At 39.1% G+C, this 18,248-nt stretch overlaps 1 protein-coding gene across 4 annotated transcripts in view; it reads right to left on the bottom strand.

Annotated features, from left to right (window-relative positions):
* Nucleotides 1-344: 344 nt before the first annotated feature.
* LOC138754090 (scavenger receptor cysteine-rich type 1 protein M130-like) overlaps nucleotides 345-18,248 on the bottom strand; it is a 32,282-nt gene continuing 14,378 nt past the window's right edge. For 2 of the 4 annotated variants that reach the window (XM_069917906.1, XM_069917908.1), the window contains 13 exons: nucleotides 17,676-17,990; nucleotides 16,630-16,944; nucleotides 13,793-14,107; nucleotides 11,850-12,167; nucleotides 11,696-11,764; nucleotides 11,295-11,606; nucleotides 11,141-11,176; nucleotides 9,546-9,656; nucleotides 9,309-9,416; nucleotides 4,208-4,318; nucleotides 3,697-3,828; nucleotides 3,072-3,198; nucleotides 345-1,959 (listed from right to left, as the gene is read on the bottom strand). In XM_069917906.1, the coding sequence (XP_069774007.1) occupies nucleotides 3,116-3,198; nucleotides 3,697-3,828; nucleotides 4,208-4,318; nucleotides 9,309-9,416; nucleotides 9,546-9,656; nucleotides 11,141-11,176; nucleotides 11,295-11,606; nucleotides 11,696-11,764; nucleotides 11,850-12,167; nucleotides 13,793-14,107; nucleotides 16,630-16,944; nucleotides 17,676-17,990 (2,225 nt within the window). In that variant the 3' untranslated portion in view covers nucleotides 345-1,959; nucleotides 3,072-3,115. The remainder of the gene's footprint in view (nucleotides 1,960-3,071; nucleotides 3,199-3,696; nucleotides 3,829-4,207; nucleotides 4,319-9,308; nucleotides 9,417-9,545; nucleotides 9,657-11,140; nucleotides 11,177-11,294; nucleotides 11,607-11,695; nucleotides 11,765-11,849; nucleotides 12,168-13,792; nucleotides 14,108-16,629; nucleotides 16,945-17,675; nucleotides 17,991-18,248) is intronic. The other 2 variants (XM_069917907.1, XM_069917909.1) reach the window with 1 other exon arrangement.

Below are 18,248 nucleotides of genomic sequence, written 5' to 3'. Positions count from 1 at the left end.
TGACTTTGAGTCAGCAATATTTCCAATGATGTGTCATCCGACTAACGTCCTCTTGTTTAGAGACCTTCAGGCAGGCACCACAAAATTGAAATGGGACCGTTTATTGAAAAATGATGAAAGCTCCCAATTCATATGCTGTTGACAATTGAAAAGTGTGAAAACAAATGTAGTTTGATTCATTTCCTGCTTCACTACAAGTATTTAATTCTGTTGTAAATCCACATTAATAATTCATGTTTTACTTTCCGGTTTGAAGAACTAATTTCAAAAATATAGTTAGAAACCGAATTGTGGTATCCACTGGCTTTTGCAATTGCACAGAAGAGTATTACGGAAACGTGTGGTCGAATCTTTTAATCATTTAAATTTTTATGTGTCATTTGGTAAACAACAACTTTTGAAATTTACACCAATACATGAAGAAAAAACTGAAAAATTGAAAATATTTGACGCAGGATAAGCAGCAAGTGGAGACGTAGTCAATGGACTCTTCCTACATCATTCAACTGCAGACAATTTCCGAGAATCTTTGGGAAATAGATTTCCAAATATGTCATTCGTTCTGAACATGGTAGTGTGTTAAAATCGTAATTTAGTTATCGCACCCATTGATCATTGAGTATATGGCGCTGAATTTCCTTTCCGAAATGTGCATGAAGTCTTTAATAGAATAATATTTTGAGAAAGGAGTTAGAAGTTACGTGAATGAATGTATTTCTTTCTGGAACTAAATGGACTTTATTTTATAAAGGACCAGAATTAATGGGATTGAAACTTCTTTATCTGAGTGTGAAATAAGCGAGATGTCAACCTCGACACCATTTCGGTTCTGCTGACTATCCAACGTTATTTTCTGTTCTTCAACATCTTATTATATCGCAGAGGCAATTTCAGAGATTGAGTCCACAAGTTTAACAGATTTTTAAAATTATTTCAACATGGTATCCTTGAAATTAGAGATCTTCCGTCATTTCTTTTCTAAATGCCAATTCCTCTTACACATTGCAGAGGCGCTTATGATGGCGAACACAAATCATATGTCAGGACGGGCATAAAACTGAGGTCAGACATTTTATTGAAGATGTTAATGTGCTGAGTGGATCATAATTGGAAACGGTTTTTAGCAATTAGTTAATTTGTTTATTTTTATTTGAAGGTTTCAGTAACGGACACTCATAATTTTAAAGCCTTGCACCAGCTGGCGTATTTAACAGTCTATCTATTCATTACCCTGAAGTGCAAAATTATTTTTTTCTTCCATTTCAAAGTTCAGAAGGAAAGTCGTATTCCAGTCTGTATTTATTCCTCACACATTGAGAGAACGAGTAATGCATTAGGATGCTCTGTTTGTATATCTTGGATTTGAAAGCATTTTCGCAAAACTATGAGCATATCAATATCTAAATTTCTACATGAAATATAAATGATGTTGCCTCTATTAATACATTTACAATATCAGTATTCAACAGTTACTGAACATTACGCAAACTTAATGCATGGCTGTAAATAAAGGCCTCATATAATCAAAAAACGAATACCTTGATCCCATCTGGTGCCAAATTATATAAATATGGATATGAATTATGTGCAAAGGATTAAAAAAATCGATTAAATTGTGAATCCTTACAATTCGATTTTAATCATTCGTCCAGTTCACGGGTTTAAAATTCGTAACGTTCAAGTTATGGGGAAAACTATGAAGAGATTTTAGTAACTGCATTTTCCATAAGATTACGAGTGATGATAGCTCAAATCATAAGGCAGAATAGGCGTGATAAAGGTCAGACAGTTTTTTGAAGCCATTAACGTGCAGAATGGAACATTATTAGATTTGTTTACAATAAGTTGATTTGTAAATTTGAAGAATTGTATGTTCATCTGCATGGAAATCTGCAAATCATGTTCTAGCCCTTAGAACGGCTTTACAAGAATATATCCAGATATTAATGCTGTGTTTACCTGAAATTCAATACAAACAAAACAAGACATTTAGCTTGACATACATCCTTACTTTGTTGACAACATTCACCTGCAATTCGCTTTATATTTAATTGTGAAAACATGGTGTAGTCTATCCGAACACATTAGAGCAATTAAATGCGACAAATAAGGCACGATATTGAAATAAATGTAAACTTGCATTTCCACCCTAATAATGTTACATTGCAATTCATTATCGTTAAATGTGAACACCATGTCGAGTGTACACCATGGAAATAGTTTGATCGGACGAATTCATGTACTCTGACCAATCAATGCACATCGTTTTCCCATTCTGCTTGAATTCCTTTGCATTCCGGGCACCCATCTTCATCTCTTTTATTTTCCTGCCTCTTCCACTTCCCCGAGCACTTTGTTCCACAAGTTATAAACCCTCTGAGTGGAAAACATTCCCACTCAGGCTTCACTTTAAAATGTCAGGTGTTCACTTAAAAACGGCGTCTACTTAATTAGACCCCATAACCTTTGAAATTTAAGTGTGATTATCTAACATTTCTAATACATCCATAAATTTATGATCAACTTCAAAGTCACCCCTTAGCCTCCTGAACCCCACTCACAACAGCGGCAGCCGACCAAAGTCGCACGTTACAGATTTCATCCGGCCCCGTGGAGGTTTCCAGTTGATTGTAAATCATTATCTCTGATACACACTTTCCTGATATACACATTGCAGATCGCGCCCCATGGTGTATACTGGCGCGAAGTTGTCATTCAGGACACCGCACCTACTTAGTTCACAGACTTCCACTTTCGTCCCGAAGGGGACCTGGCTATCCATTTGCCTGACACATGTTTAGCAGAATTTTTTGGAATCATTTATTAATTGTGCTGACCCAGGCTCCCTTATGCCCACTTCTCATCCATTATAATCTTCAAATTATTCATTTTATGACAACTTCTGTGCTTCCTTTCCTGAAAACAGGACTTGATTTAATTTCTCCGTGAAACTTGCCATCCTTTTACATGCTCTTTGTTTTGTGTTTCTTCCAGAACTGACATATATGTAATCACTCACTTAGCGCTAGCCTATAGGGAATTGAAACAAGCAATGGAAGCATTTTGCTTACCGTCCTCCAAGGGAAGCTGTGAATTATGGAACCGGACCGTCCTCTCATGTCGGCACTGGTGGTGTGAACGTCTCATTGTGACGGTTATCACGAATGTCTGAAGAGCAGACAACCAGAAAATTGGGATCTATGAGAGACCATTCATAAATAGATTGTAAATGAAGTTGAATGTTGTGACCAGGGCCAAAGTCATAGAGGGTTAGGGAAAGGAAGCAGAAATTGGGTAATGAAGTTACATAATCAGCAATGATAGTTGTATATATTGGCAGAGCATTAAGGGTATGAATGGGGGACACCAGGATCTTCTTCGCATTATGGCGATAATTATCAATAGATATTTGACATAATTAAGGAGCGAGGATAATCCAAATTCTTACTAAGAAGGGGATCTCAACCATTACCAGTTCCTCGAAAGGTTCTTTTTAAGGGAGCCGGCAGCAAGACAGATTTATGGTGTCCATTGACGTTCGTGTGCAAATGGATCTTGGATCATATTGAACCATCAGAATCGCCATTTTCGCACTTATATATTGTTTTTATGAAACTTGGCTTTAAACATAGTTTATTGAAATGCTTTGTTTCAAAGACAACGATATAATGTGGGTGTAACGGAGACATAACTCACCAATGGTGTTGGGATCACCGTGGACAACAGTGAGCATGAGCGGATCATTCGCAGCACTGCCCGCCCTCAACCGACAGTCTTGGGAATCAATGCTTTTGCTCTCATCACGTTTGTAATCGGCCGGGCCCATATCTGGGTAGAAATAAAAATTAACGATGGAAAGACAGAGCGAAATTCCCACTCGCGTGATTCGCAGTTCCACACATGAAATATCGTGATCCTTGTCCTGGATTTTAATACTAGGCGCAAACAATTTGAGCTCATTTCATACATCAGTGCCGACAAGGCAGTCTGATCAAACAAATAATGGTCATTACTTCGTTCCATTCCACTGTTGGCTGCGCTCGAGTGAGATGTTTCAAATTCAAACACGTTCACTGGCTTTTTTTAACATAATCACATTAAAATAGTTATATTCCCTGTTATTTAGCGACAGACATATCCAGAGAGATTTTGATCACAAACTGATTAAATAATATTAGATAAAGTAAAACCCCAAAATGTGTCAGACCATAAACACGGGAATTGTTTCCATGAGGAGGTTCCGGCTCCAGAAGTGCAGCATCTGAAGGATCGCTCGTGTAATAGTCTATTTCATTGATGAAATCGTTCGATCCAGAGGCTAGAGGGCAATACAATTACAGTTATTATAGAGATTATTTTGGATATTGAGGCAGTATTCATAATTGTTTATTATGACAATGACGGTATCATCGTATGGCACAAGACGTCATTGCAGAAAACCATACAATAAAATTGAATCATTGAGATGGTGATTTCGTGTTCGGGAAGAAGTTCTTTCCGGCCTTGTCTATCCATTTATGGCGTCAGCCCCTACGTTTTGGCTTAGAAATTGGTGCAAGCAACTGGGCTACAAATTATTGAATAATTTGGATCTCTTTTGGGGAGTGTATGACCTATTCGAAAAGAATGGATGACACTTGTACCAAAAGGGTTCCAAAATCCCGGCGGCCAGGATTAATAGGGCAGTTATACAGAGTTTAAACTAAATGGGCACGGGGTAAGAACAAGCATGCTTCGGCTGATTATGGGGGAAACAGCAGAAGAGCGAAGAAAGTGAGCAGCAAAGATGACAGGCAGTCGACGAGACAAAATAATGTCCAGAGGGATGACACATACTCAAGACATTCAAACACTGGTCTGTAAGCATTGTACTGAAATGCACGAAGCATTTGAAACAAGTGGATGATCTTGATGTATAGATGCAGACTGGAGGGTACGATGTTGTGACCATTACCAATTCGTGATCAGAGGGAGGATGCCATTGGGAGCTGAACATCCAAGGATCCATTGAGCATTGCAAGGAAATGAACATAGATGGAAATGGACCAATGGCTCTGCTGGTAAGCAACAATAATAAATATTTGGAAAGAATGGACATAGTATCAGGAGAGGTGATTCCTTTGAATTGAATGAAGGAATCGTAAAGGATTAAATGCACGAAATGGCAGTAATATACAGGCCTTTAAACAGTAGCCCGGATTTCTATTATAAAGTACAACCGGAAAGAGAAGAGACATTTCAGATGTACAGGGTTAAGATAATGATGGAGAACTCTAACATGAAAGCAGATTGGAAAGTTAGGTCTGTGCGAGATGTTAAGAGCGAGAGTTTGTGAAATGTCTATGTTATGGCTTTTGAAGTAGCTTGTTAATGAGCCCACCAGGGGATAGGCTGTCGAAATTGAGAGCAGGGTAATGAACCAGAGGTGATTGGAGAGCTAAACATAAAGGGATCCTTTTGATGGATTGATCAAAATGTGATTGGATTCACTTTGAAATATGAGAACGTGAGGCTATATTGTGGTGTGTCGGTATTTCAGGTAAAGCGGAGAAAGCCAGGAAGTGGGACTTTGTGGGCGGATGGATTAGTGCATGATTCGATGGGCGAATAGTCCAATTACTGCTCATATATCTTGTCATCTTGAGATTATGTCATATTTCTATCGCAAAGAATACGGGAAATTGCACGAATTGTCACCGGTTCAGGTTGCGTTTGTGAAGAGGAAGGCGAATTAAAACCGCAGTTTTATCTTCTCCCACCACAAGCTGTATAATTCAAACTTAAAGCAATTTAAAATTTCGGGGAAAAAGGACATGTGTGGGCAATAAATAAAGAGTGTTTTTAATTGGATGAAAAGCTACAGATCGAGATGAATCAAACTTTGAATGAATTTTCAAGGTAGCGGGCGGGCACCATGCGGGAAAACATGCGTCAATTCCAGGTTCCTTTCAATCACTTGAATGTGAAATATTTGATATCTCTTCAATCGCTTGAGGACGTCCTGTTTCCAGAGTCCGCAATCATTTTTCAAAATAAGCAATAATTATTAAAATAAGAGTAACGGTTTTTTTTATATATAAATCCAGTCTGATCTTCAAAAATGACAGATGGTAAAGGATTATCCAATCTACAAGCCAAAACCTTCGCCAAGAATTTTACATCAACCCTCCCTCCCTCTCTCCCCCTATCCAGCCCCGCAAGGGGAGTAAAAAAAACATACTTCAAATAGTTACAAATGTAAACAGAATACAAAATTTTAAAATATTTCTAAACCCATACATTCCAAAAACGGCGACCACATTTTAACAAAAGTAGAATCATTATCATGCAAACTATATGTCATTTTCACATAGAAATACAAGATCTCATTTCATTATGCCAATGAACTATATTTATCTCTAAATTTTTAACAACAAATCGCTATTCTTTTCCATGCCACTGATAACGGCAAATGATAAAAAAAAGCTACCTAAAACCTATCCAGCCCCCAACCAGTCAAAGTAAAACATGTAGCCCAACAAAGAAAAAACTCTGGGTATAATTGTGATTTAATTTTAAATAATTGAATGACACATAACTTCACAGTCTTCCTGGGGTATATCATACGTTAAATCCATTTGTCATTTATTTCTAGATTTCTACAAATTTGGTTGATCTGCACTCTCTTGTAGCAGCCTAAACATATCTGAAACAAGACCCCTTCTGGGGATCAAGAAGACTCAGGTAATCTCATATTCCTTCCAAATGTATTCCTTATCAAAGCTCTAAGTTGATAATACACAAACAAGGAATTTACTCGTATTCCAAATGTTTCCCTCCATCAATAAAAATAAAGGAACTCTTCCTCTTCACAGCAATCCTGAATCACTTTTATACCTTAAGCATGCCATGCCTTACAAAATAGCAAATGAAATGAGCTGATGTTGATAGAATGGAGTTTGAATTGATAATTTACCCTTCGTTCCTATAACAGAATTTTTAATAATCTATATCTTTAGCAATAGCTTTAATACCGTCATATTTTAATCCTGCAATAAAGGCCATTTCCATTTACATTTAAACTAATGAACATCAGGTTCAAAACTAAAAGCTAATTCCACCTTAGCCCAACTTGGGGACTCCTTAGTATCCACCATTCTACTAACAAACTTCATAATAATTTTGAAAATGAGGAAACTGAAGACCTCCTAATGCATACTTTCACGTCAAATTCTGTAAAGCTACTCATGCTGATTTGTCCTTCCATAAATATTTCCCCACCACTATATTCAAAAATTGAAAAACGCTCTTTGGAAATAAATATCGAATTGACTGAAGTAAATACTGAATACAGAGAAAATATTTATTTTAATACAATTTACTCGACCTATTAATGTTAATAGAAGATCCTTCCATTTACTCACATCCATTTTAATCTTTTTCAATAACGGTACATAATTTAATTTATATAAAGATTTATAATCCGCATCCAGAATTCCTCCTAAATATTTAATTTTATCAGACCATCTTAATTTTATAATGTCTTTTCATGCTTCATAATTCCATTCCAAAACTGGGAATATTTCACTATTATCCAAGTTTACCTTGTACGCAGATAGGGCACCAAATTGAACTAAACATTCATGTAAATACTTCAAAGATAAATTTGGATAATGAGTGATTTATGTCTGAGGCTTTACTACCATTAGCTCAGGCTGATTGGAGGGGATTTTAATTGTGTTTTGGGTGACTGGATAAATCTCCAAAAAGTATAAGGAAACCAAAGATGGTGGCAAAAATGGGATCTTTGATGAAGGATTTGAATTTAGTTGAAATTTGGAGGAGGATAAATCCGACAGAAAACAAAACCTTTTCTTTTTATTCATCCAGGCGTGATCTATTTTCGAGAATAGATTTGTTTTTGATTTTGGCAGATCTTCAAGCTAGAGTTGTGCAGCCTGAATAGAAGAGTAGGATTATATCAGATCACTCTAAGCTGTTCATTTATCGGTGGATATTTCGTGTAATGATATTGAAGAAGCAGGAGTTTATTACTTTTGTTAAGGAAAATATTGCTTTGTTTTGGACTGAAAATATTAATTCAGTACGTCATTATTTTATCTTATGGGATGCATTGAAACATTTGTACGAGGTCAAATTATTAGGTATTCTATAAAAGTTTAAAAACAGCAGTATTTGGTGGAAAGTTTAGTTTTTAAAGAATAAATAACTGTGTTGGAAAAAGAATTTTAGAAGAAGGTGAGAGAAGATAAGAAAGCAGCATTAGCTAAGTTGAAATGTGATAATACTTTACAAATGTATCAGTATGAGCGTCTAATTCAAAGATCTAAGCAACGTTATTATGAGTTTGTTGAATGGGCTCATCAGGTATTAGCCTGTCAATTAAAAACGGAACAGGTGTCGCGAACTATTAATGCTGTTGAAAAGAATACAATGGTTACTTATAAACCTCAGGAAATTAATGACCAATTTTATTCATTTTACCAGAAATTATAGATTTCTGAGGGAACTCAGGATAATGGTTTGATTGAATCCTTTTTATCTAAGTTGCATTTACAAGTTTTAGGAGAGGAAGAAGTGAAGGAACTGGAATCTGCGTTTACAGATTTTGAGATTTATAAAGCTATGCAGGAGATACCAAATGGAAAGTCGTTGGGAGATGATGGAGTTTCAGGAGAATTTTATAAGGTGTTTTATGAAAATTCGTCTCATATATTTATTGATATGCTTCAGCAAATAACAGATGGACAGTCATTACCAGAATCTTATTCGAGTGCGATAATTACAGTCATTGCTAAGAAAGATAGAGATCCATTGAATGCAGCTTCGTATAGACAAATTTCTTTATTAAATGTGGACTATAAAATAATAACTAAGGTAATGGAAAATTTATTTGCTAAATATTTACCTCAGTTAGTGCATGTTGATCAAGAAGGTTTTATTAAGAACAGAATTGCATTTGATAATATACTTAGATTGATAATGTTGATTAAATATTCGAGACAGCATCCCAACTTGATCTTCGTGTGTAAAAACCATTTGATCGGGTTGAGTGGAATTTTTTAATTGAAGGTGTTGGAGAAATTTAACTTCGGCCCTCTTTTTACTGGTTGTGTTAAAGCATTATATAAGAATCCAATTACTAAGGTGGTGACGAATTGTCAAAATTTTTGACATTTAAATTAACGCGATCAACACGTCAGGAACCAAATCTTTGATTTCAATATTTTCTTTCTTACAGTTGGTATACTATAGAAATGTGAGCGCTATTCTCAGTTGAAGAGTGGATATCATCTACAATTACACACCTGTACCCTGCAGATCACTGAAATTCTTGTCGGTCAGCGTGTTGTCAATGTCTTCATAAATTGTTTCATAAAAGGCAATAGCTGAGCCTCTGCCACGCATTACTGCAGCTGTTAAAGTGAGGGAGAGGTTTATTCACTGTAATGCTGATAAATATTTGAGGAACGCGCCACAAGCAGCAGTTGAAATTACTTATGAACTTTTGGCTATGAGAATGCAAACTGAACAATAAAACTCACCTCGTCTCCCCGACCTTCTCTGTACTATTGTCATCAGCGCGATTAGCTCAGCGAGGAGGAGGACCCCAAGGGTGATGCATACGGCAACTATGATTGAGGGGGTCTTGTCTCCTAGCCAGAACATTGACATGAAATAGAATATAGGTGTACAGATGCATTTGCAATTGACGCTGTTTTTACACATTTCTACTGAATGATTTTGATGGTGAAGCACTAATTTTACATCTTGATCCTTCGCCATGTTTCCAACAAATAAAAATGATAGAAAAACTCAGCAGGTCACGTAGGATCCTAAGGAAATAATAGGCAACGAATGTTTCGGGCATGGGCCCTTTGTCAGGTATGTCCAGGTTAGTTATTCAGCATGTCTCACCACTGCACTCCACTAGGCATTTGCAGAATTCCTTTCAATACACTTTCCAAATACCATTGGTCCGCATTTCCCCAGATCAATGACTGAGCCGATATCAATGCTGAGGTTGTTTTCGAGACAGGCATCATTGTCCATAAACATACCTTGGATTGGTCAAAGCACATTGTCCAGGACGCATGATGACTTGTGCCACCAGGATGAACATGTCTTAATTAATTTGTTCCTGAAAGCGACTGAAATCCCTATTTTTGGGACTTTAGCATATCACATAGCTTTTGAAATATCCACGACTCCAGCCAGAGCCATAGTCTACCACCAGCCTAAGAATTCTTAATCATCTATGGAGCAACGGAATTGGATTATATTCACGTAAATCTGTGCCTGTAATTTGTTTTAAAGGAAGAAACTGAGGCATCAACATTAACATAGGTTCCCCAACAATCTGCACGGAAATGTAGTTGATGAGACAACCGATCTGCCCTGCAGTGCTATGCGGTGTCGCGAAGGATTGCAGAGATCCCAGCTCCACATTTCACACGGATATCACCCAGTGTGTGTCCAACACCTGTAAATATGCCGTTAAGTGCACTTCACACAACAGGCACATGCCACCCTTCCCACGAATAACCTATCAGTGAATTAATTCTTACTTCCCCTCAATAGTCAATAATTTCTCATCGATTTTAAAGGTTTAACAAGGCATTATACCTGCTCATGATGGCTTGGTGAATTGAATAATCCAAATAACAAGACCATTTTCTGAATTGATTGATATGAACTCGTCCGAATTGATTCAGATCGCAAAAGTCTGTTCTTTTTTCCCTGATCGGAGAGCCCCACCCAAACAAGACACTCGCCATTAATTAAGGCTGATGTTCAAACGTTCCTCGGGAGTGTTGAAGCAGGTCTCTCCCGCTGCGGTTACCGGCGATTACCTCCTCATCCAGAGAGATATTTGGCCGCAGTTCGGAGATCCTGGCTTCAGCAATTGTAATATGTTCTGGTTTAAGGGGCGAGCAAAAAAGCTAAAAGCACCCTTCAAATTCCAGTGCCATTTTATTATTTAATACTGAATGTCCTTATTACTTTGTTCTTATTACTTTGTTCTTATCAATGTTCATATCAGCGAACAACAAAGTAGTGATTATCAGATTATTAATTAAAAATACCAACTATTAATTTTGCTTCAAGGCTTAAATATATATTATAACATTGTAAATACCTGTATCGTTGGAACCTGTCGGCGACAAAAATGGATCTGTGGATAATATAGAATCGCACTTTCAGAGACTTCATTCAGTGAGGATTGTGAAAACGAAATTACGACATGAAGGTAGCGATTAAAGGGAAGGTTAGAATTGTGCCAAGACACATACCAGAACAAAAGACAATGACGTCTTCCTTATGGTCACAGTCGTGTTGGCCGAGCTGAGAGAAGGGGCAGCTGGAGAGAAGGGATTCACTTCCTGTGCATTTCACTTCATCCAACAAGATGTCACCGTGGCCCTTGTCAATGGTCGCCGCTCCTGGGGTCCAACGAGCAGAGCCGCAGCGCAACTGTCTGCAAACAACATCTGCATCGGCTACATCCCAGGAGTCGTCACACACAGTGCCCGAACGATTATTCCACAGTATCTCCAACCTCCCGGAGCAACTGTTGCTACCGCCAACCAGCCGTAAGGACAGTTCTGAGAGGAACAGAAAATAAATCATTAAATTAATTTAAATTGACAAATAGGCGAATACATTTCACACAACTTTACATGCACTGAATCACCTGCAATTTCCGATTCTGATTCTTTAAGGCAGAACTTTCCCCTGTCGGATCCCTCAGGCACTTGGGCTTCTGTTGACAAGAGGAAGATGGTGACGGATTTATAAATCTCATCTGTTTAAAATGTCAGCCGCGTTTCATTCCACCCTAATGTTACCTTCACAAACAACGGCTGCATCCTCCTTGTGCTGACAGTTGTGTTGTCCCCAAGGGGCTGATGGACATTGCCAGAGAGTCGACTCGTGTGATGTACAGTCTAGGTCATCGAGCCATATTTGCCCAGAGCCTTCTCCATATTTCGCCGCATCAATTTCAAGTGATTTGCCGGGTCCACATTTTAGTTGTTTGCAGATCACATCTACAGCCTTCTCGTTCATTCGGTCGGAGCACACTGTTCCCCACGTACCATTGTACAGCACTTCCACTCTTCCTTCACATCGATGCCGTCCGTTCTTCAGGCGTATTTCTTTGTGCTCTGTCAACGGAAGAGGTTATGGATAATTGACAGCAAGGTTTTCATACCGACAACTGAAAAAAAAAAAATTTGACTTACAGATAAACGAGAAATACAAAGAGAAAATCTTTAAAACGCCGCAGAAAAAGGCAGATCGGGCGGAGCATTAAAATATTATAAAAGCAGGAGCGCAATCGGCTGAAAGAGGAGGGTGTTTTGTTGAATGTCGGGAATGTGCATGATTGCTCTATCTTTCACCGCGATGCGGTGGTGAGAACAGCTCCAGTGAGGCATGCTTTTAGGGATTCGCTGTTCAGAAAGAAGGTTCCACTGTGCAGCATTTACAAGGGGTTGGCTCCTTCATGAATCGCTCCGCTTCGTCTGTTGGGGTACAAGTGAGGAAGATGTGACACCATTGATTTCGAACATTCTCCGGGGACGCAAAAAGTCCCTGCAGGTAAAATGTGGATGGAACTTCTTCCAATTATTAAATTGCATTCTATGTCACACAATTATCCCCTCTATCATGTGTTGGCGGAGCAACGTCATTCTGTCGGCAAGAGTGGCCCTGAGCCTATCGTCCGCTTCAAATAACTCTCCCACTTCATCTCGAAGTTTTCAATCTGTGAGGCCCCGTGTTGTTGTATGAAATTTAAACGCAAAATTGCGGAACAACGCCATATCTTTTATCTGGAGTCGTACACGTTTCGAGTTTCCATTACATTCGCAATTTTGTTAAGTAAATCAAATTTTATTCCAATTCCAATTTATCATATCTACCTTTTATCGTGTCGATTCAGTTTTTTGCTCCCTTAATGTAACCTGTCGGGATCACACGTAGCAACATATCACACAAAAACAGAAAAATAATCTGAACCGCAACGTTACCCAAATGTCAGTTCATTTGGCAGAATATCCGAAATATTCATTTCACTCTTTCAAACCCACTTTCGATTTTCCTGTATCACAAACAACATGTCGGCGACTTTCCCGAAGTGGCTCGGACGCAAAACATGAAATCAGCCTCTTTCCAAAATTTATTGCACTATATGTTATTTAATTGACAGCAATCCTGAATGCACTCCGCAAAATTTAACTCGGAAAAAGCAAGGGGTATATCAGCTTTAAAAAGCACGGTCATGCTTCACCGTCAATTGAATTGAATGGCCTGTCTCCCCTTCCCTGTGATCTTTCTAACCTTCAGCCCCAAACCAATGTTCATGTGGTGGCCAGCCTTTTGATCATACATTGAAATTAGCTCATGTCCGAAATATTGGTTATAAATCTTTGCTTCCTATGGGCACTGTGAGACAGGCTGAGTCAACCAAGTTATTTGTGCTTCGACAGAATTAGATGGCAATCATACTTTCGTATTTCAATGCATTTCCTTCATAATTGGTGCTAAATGGCGACCAGAATCTACAGTGGCTGAACTGAGATGAAGGTCTGTCTGTGTTACAGTTCGTAGAAATGGGACTGGAATTAATCATAATCAGAACACTGAGAAAATATCGTTAAATCGTAGACCCAAGGAAAGGAAATGTAAGGGTTAGACATGGTTTGTGCAATGACGGAAAGGAATTAAACATCACATAACTATGATAACTGTGAGGCGGCAGAAAAGGACACAGATAATGCACTCTCACCTGAACATGTTATTGTCACATCCTCTTTATGCGTGCAATCGTGTTCACCCCACCTCGCCGACAAGCATTCCCAGAGATATGATTCGTTCCCCGAACATCTCACTTCATCCAACCAAACAGGCCCAGAGTTTCGTCCGCGGTAACGGGGACAGTTCTTCTCCAAAGCAGTTCCGCAACCTAGATGCCTGCAGACCACGTTAGAGTCAACCATATCCCAGGAGTCATCGCAGACTGTGCCCCAAGTACCACTGTAATAAATCTCCAGTCGTCCTGCGCATAAATCACTCCCATCAGACAGCCGTAGTTGCAAGTGGTCTGTTGAACAACAAATCAGAAGGGCATTCGCTTCATTACGTCTTGATCACATCACAGAGATAAACAGGACATTGGCGGATGCAGTGGTAAAGTGCAGTACACATCAATGCAGGATATACACAGCAGATGATAACGATTGAATTTAGGAGAAGGGAGGTTATGCTGCAATTGGTCAAGGCCATATCTGGAGCATTGAACACTTCTGGTCTCATTACTTGAGGGTGGATGTAATGGCATTGGATGAGGTGCAATGAGTTTCACTAGGTTGATTCCCGAGATGGGGAGTTAGCCTTTGTGCAGAAATGGAGTCGTCTGGGACGGATTTCGCTGGAATTTAGATAAATGACAGGGGATCATAAAGAAATGTATAAAAATTATGAAAGACATGTTTAGCATCGATGTATGTACGTTTTTGTTCAATTGGTTGGCCAGAGTAGTACAAATGGTGACGCAGCCACAACATTCAGAGGAGTAGATTTAGGACGGAGATGATGAGCAACTTCTTTTCCCCGAGGATGGTGATTCTTTGGAAGTCGCTGCCATTGAAATAGTGGAGGATGCCTCGGTAAATATATTTAAGACAAGTATGGATATATTTTACATAGTAGGTGAATTAAGAGATATGGCGAAAAGGCATGTAGGTGGAAATGAGTCTATCAGCAGATAAGCCATGACCTGATTCAAAGGCAAAGCAAGCGCAACGGCCGTGGTGGGCTAATCCTCTTCCTATTCATATGTTCTCATTCCGTATTCATGGAATGTAAAAGACACTCCACTTCTGCAGGAAAGACGAAATTCTAGCAGAGGCGCATGTAACAGGGTTGGGTGAGAGATATACACAGGTGCGCGGGAGAGAATGCAGGAGGAAGTTGTTTTGGGATGTGGGCAGAGGGCAAAAATGTGTTCTCTGATGGAAGGAAGGGCTGGATATCTGGAGAAGGGGGTCAGAGCGATAAGGGAAACTAGGAGATGGGCAACAGGAGTTACCAATAAGTAGAATGTCTATATTTATTCCCTGTCGTCGGAGTCTGTGGAGACGTAATGTAAGGCACTGTTCCTCCAATTTCCTCGTGGCTGAACCTGGCAGCACACGTGACCGTAGTAAACACGTAAGAATTTTAATCGGGTGTGGAATTGAAATGGCACGGGACAGTGCAAGGTCTCAAGGAAATGATCTCCCGGTCTTGGTCCACTCTCCAGGATGCAGAGTGGGCCGAATCGGCAGCACCAAATGCAATACATGCCCCTTGTACATACACAGGTAAAGTGATGCTTAGGGCTGTTTTCGACTGCATTGTTTCGGTGTGTTCACTTCTATCCAAGCTCAAACTTCTTTCGATTGGATAATGAAGTTTCTGCTCTAATTGTGACTCACCGAGATATAACATGCAAAAAAAAAAGCGAAAGACAAATATGAAATAGTACTTGAAACGTAATTTCTGCTCTTTCCCATCTCCTTCCCCGAAATAGTAAAGCTTGAGATGTGTCATGCCGTCATTTCTAAAAGGAATGACAGATGTTTCATTGGACAAGCAGCAATGACGCCTTGGTCTGGTCGGGATGTGCCAATTGCATCCCATTCGTCAGCATTGAGTTTGATCATATTGTGTTTAGCATTTACAAAGCTATCCTGACGGATTTTGGGGAACCCTACAACAGTTCGGTTTTTTTAATTATAATCACATTAATTTTTTTTTAACATTTGTACTTTTTCTTCCTCGACCACCACTTCATATAGGGGGCCAAAGTTGCTGGCTCGAAATTGGACTTCACTTTAAAATGGTAAATGCAGCAACGGTTTTGCAATTTGACATTTGTTTTCATGTGAAAATTGATGGTTTCACATCACCATGTCATGGAATCCAAACTTTGATTAACCTAATATATAAATTCTGAAATGAATGCATTTAAACACATTCCTCTACATTAAAAAAAATCATGAGGAAATCTGTTTCGTACTTCCCGGGTGTACCATCTTCGAGATGGATTTGCTTCATCCATCATTTTAACAGCCCCGAATAGGAAATAAATGTTGCGGTGTCTAGTTATCCAACGTTGACGATTTCGCCATAATTTCCCCACCTTCCATCCACACATCTCACTGTTTTGATTTTTCATTTTGTTATTCACAATTTTTTGTTTAGTTTTTATAGAAATGTCTTCAACACATGTTAGAAACTCTGTTCATTATGTTTTTATAAAGCTCACCGACTATATTAATAGTTGTGGTTTTTTTTTCGATTGTGACTCTGTACTTGGGTCCCTTGATTTTATTGAATGTGACCAGAGGACAAACTATTTGACCACTGTAATTGTCCCCTGGGGTGGTGGTGTTGTGGAGTGTTGTGTCCAGATCAAAACTTGTTTTGTATACGTTTTAGGCAATTTAATGAATGTACCAGAACGGGAAGACACGATATTTTATTATTATGTGGTTCGGATGTTCTTAAATCATCATCAACCTTCCCAGTGGCTTGCCAATTCCCAGGTGACATTTTATAGCAATGGCATTAATTCCTCACCTGAACACAAGACCCCAACGTCTGTGCTATTGTTTGAAAATTGATTTAACGCGAATGTGTTGCAATTGCGGAGCTGCGATTCGGTTCCTTCACACTGGACTTCATTCACCCACACCGGCCGTTCACTCTCTCCGTATATTGAGGAGTTGTAGGCTGATATAGCAGAACCGCAACACAGTTCTCTGCACACTACGTTGGAATCATTGATGCTCCAGGCGTAATCCTGCACTCTCCCCCAGCTGCCATTGTGGTACACCTCCACTCGGCCGTCGCATCGGCTTCCTCCATTGGTCAGTCTGAGAGACCAACTTTCATCTGCAAAACGAAATATGATGGGTGAACCGGTTAAAGTGAAGCCAAAGTATCCCATCAATTGTAAACTTTTGTCTGCCGATTTTTTTTCTGCACCACTGGGCCGCAAGTCATTTAGGCGGACCTACTTCTTCAGTGACAAATTCAAAGCAATGTCGATCAGTTTCTCTGCCCGATCTAGGATAATTGTTTTAACAAGGGCAAAAACCTCAATCGAAGATAAACTGATTTTAAAATCTTCTCGAAGTTTTCAAACATATTTGTTCTTCAAATATCCCGCAACACTTAGAGATATTTGGAAACCAACCGTGTCCCATTCTGTTCCACTCGCCATTTAAATGTTGGAACATGTTTTCACATCGCCCCAATGCACACTTCGTCGCAACCTTTCAGTGCTAACTCTTCCTGCAGCAATAGTCATTGCCTTGCCTCTGTTCATAATAACATTGTGTAGCGTGCAAACAATATCCAGTTGACCCAATCGCAATTTCCCTATACCTTTCGGGATATGGCTTAATTCCCGAATTAACATGTTGGCTGCAGATAACAAATCAGAATTCCAGGCAGTCAACATACTTCAACAAAGTACAACCTTTCACCTTTCATTGTAATGCAAAACACAATTACGTAACGCAACAGGGCTAACAAATAATTGTTTTAAAGAAGTAGCTCGAATGTTCCTTCGGCTGGAAAACAGCCTGATTATTTTAGATCTACTAACTATGGCGACTCACCTGAGCAGATGAGTCCAGAAATGTTTCCATGTAAACATTTAACATTATCCAAGGATGAAAACGGGCAGTCGGCAATTCGGGACTCGTTCCCCTGGCAGCGATAGCCCTCCTTCCACATTGGTCCGGTTTCCTCACCAAATTGGTCACCTGATGGAGTTCCAATGACTGCACCGCACTGCAGCTGTTCACAAATCACACTCGCAACTTCTAAACTGAAGTGCGCCTCACAAAGTGTCCACCACTGGTCTCCGTGGAGAATTTCCACCCTGCCTGAACATCTGTTCTTTCCGCCTACGAGTCGAGGTCCATGATTCCCTGTTTGTGTAAGGAATGTTCCAAGAATATAGCCCTTAAAATAGGATTTGATAAGAAATCAGAAAAGTCTTTGTTGATTTTTCTCTTTCTATTCGACGATTTTCCCTGTGTATCTGTTAAGTTTGACAGTCTCTGTCGCCAAATTGATCGTGTTCACTGAGATTGTTCAGAATATATTTCTTGTACTCAACTATATTTCCCAATGAAATGTTATCGACCATCTTCTTCTCAATTTCCTTATATTTCTGTGCATTAATT

Source organism: Narcine bancroftii, chromosome 2 (assembly GCF_036971445.1).
Source record: "Narcine bancroftii isolate sNarBan1 chromosome 2, sNarBan1.hap1, whole genome shotgun sequence".
NCBI lineage: Eukaryota > Metazoa > Chordata > Chondrichthyes > Torpediniformes > Narcinidae > Narcine > Narcine bancroftii.
Note: the sequence above shows the minus strand (reverse complement) of the source record. Positions and strands in the feature narration are given on the sequence as shown.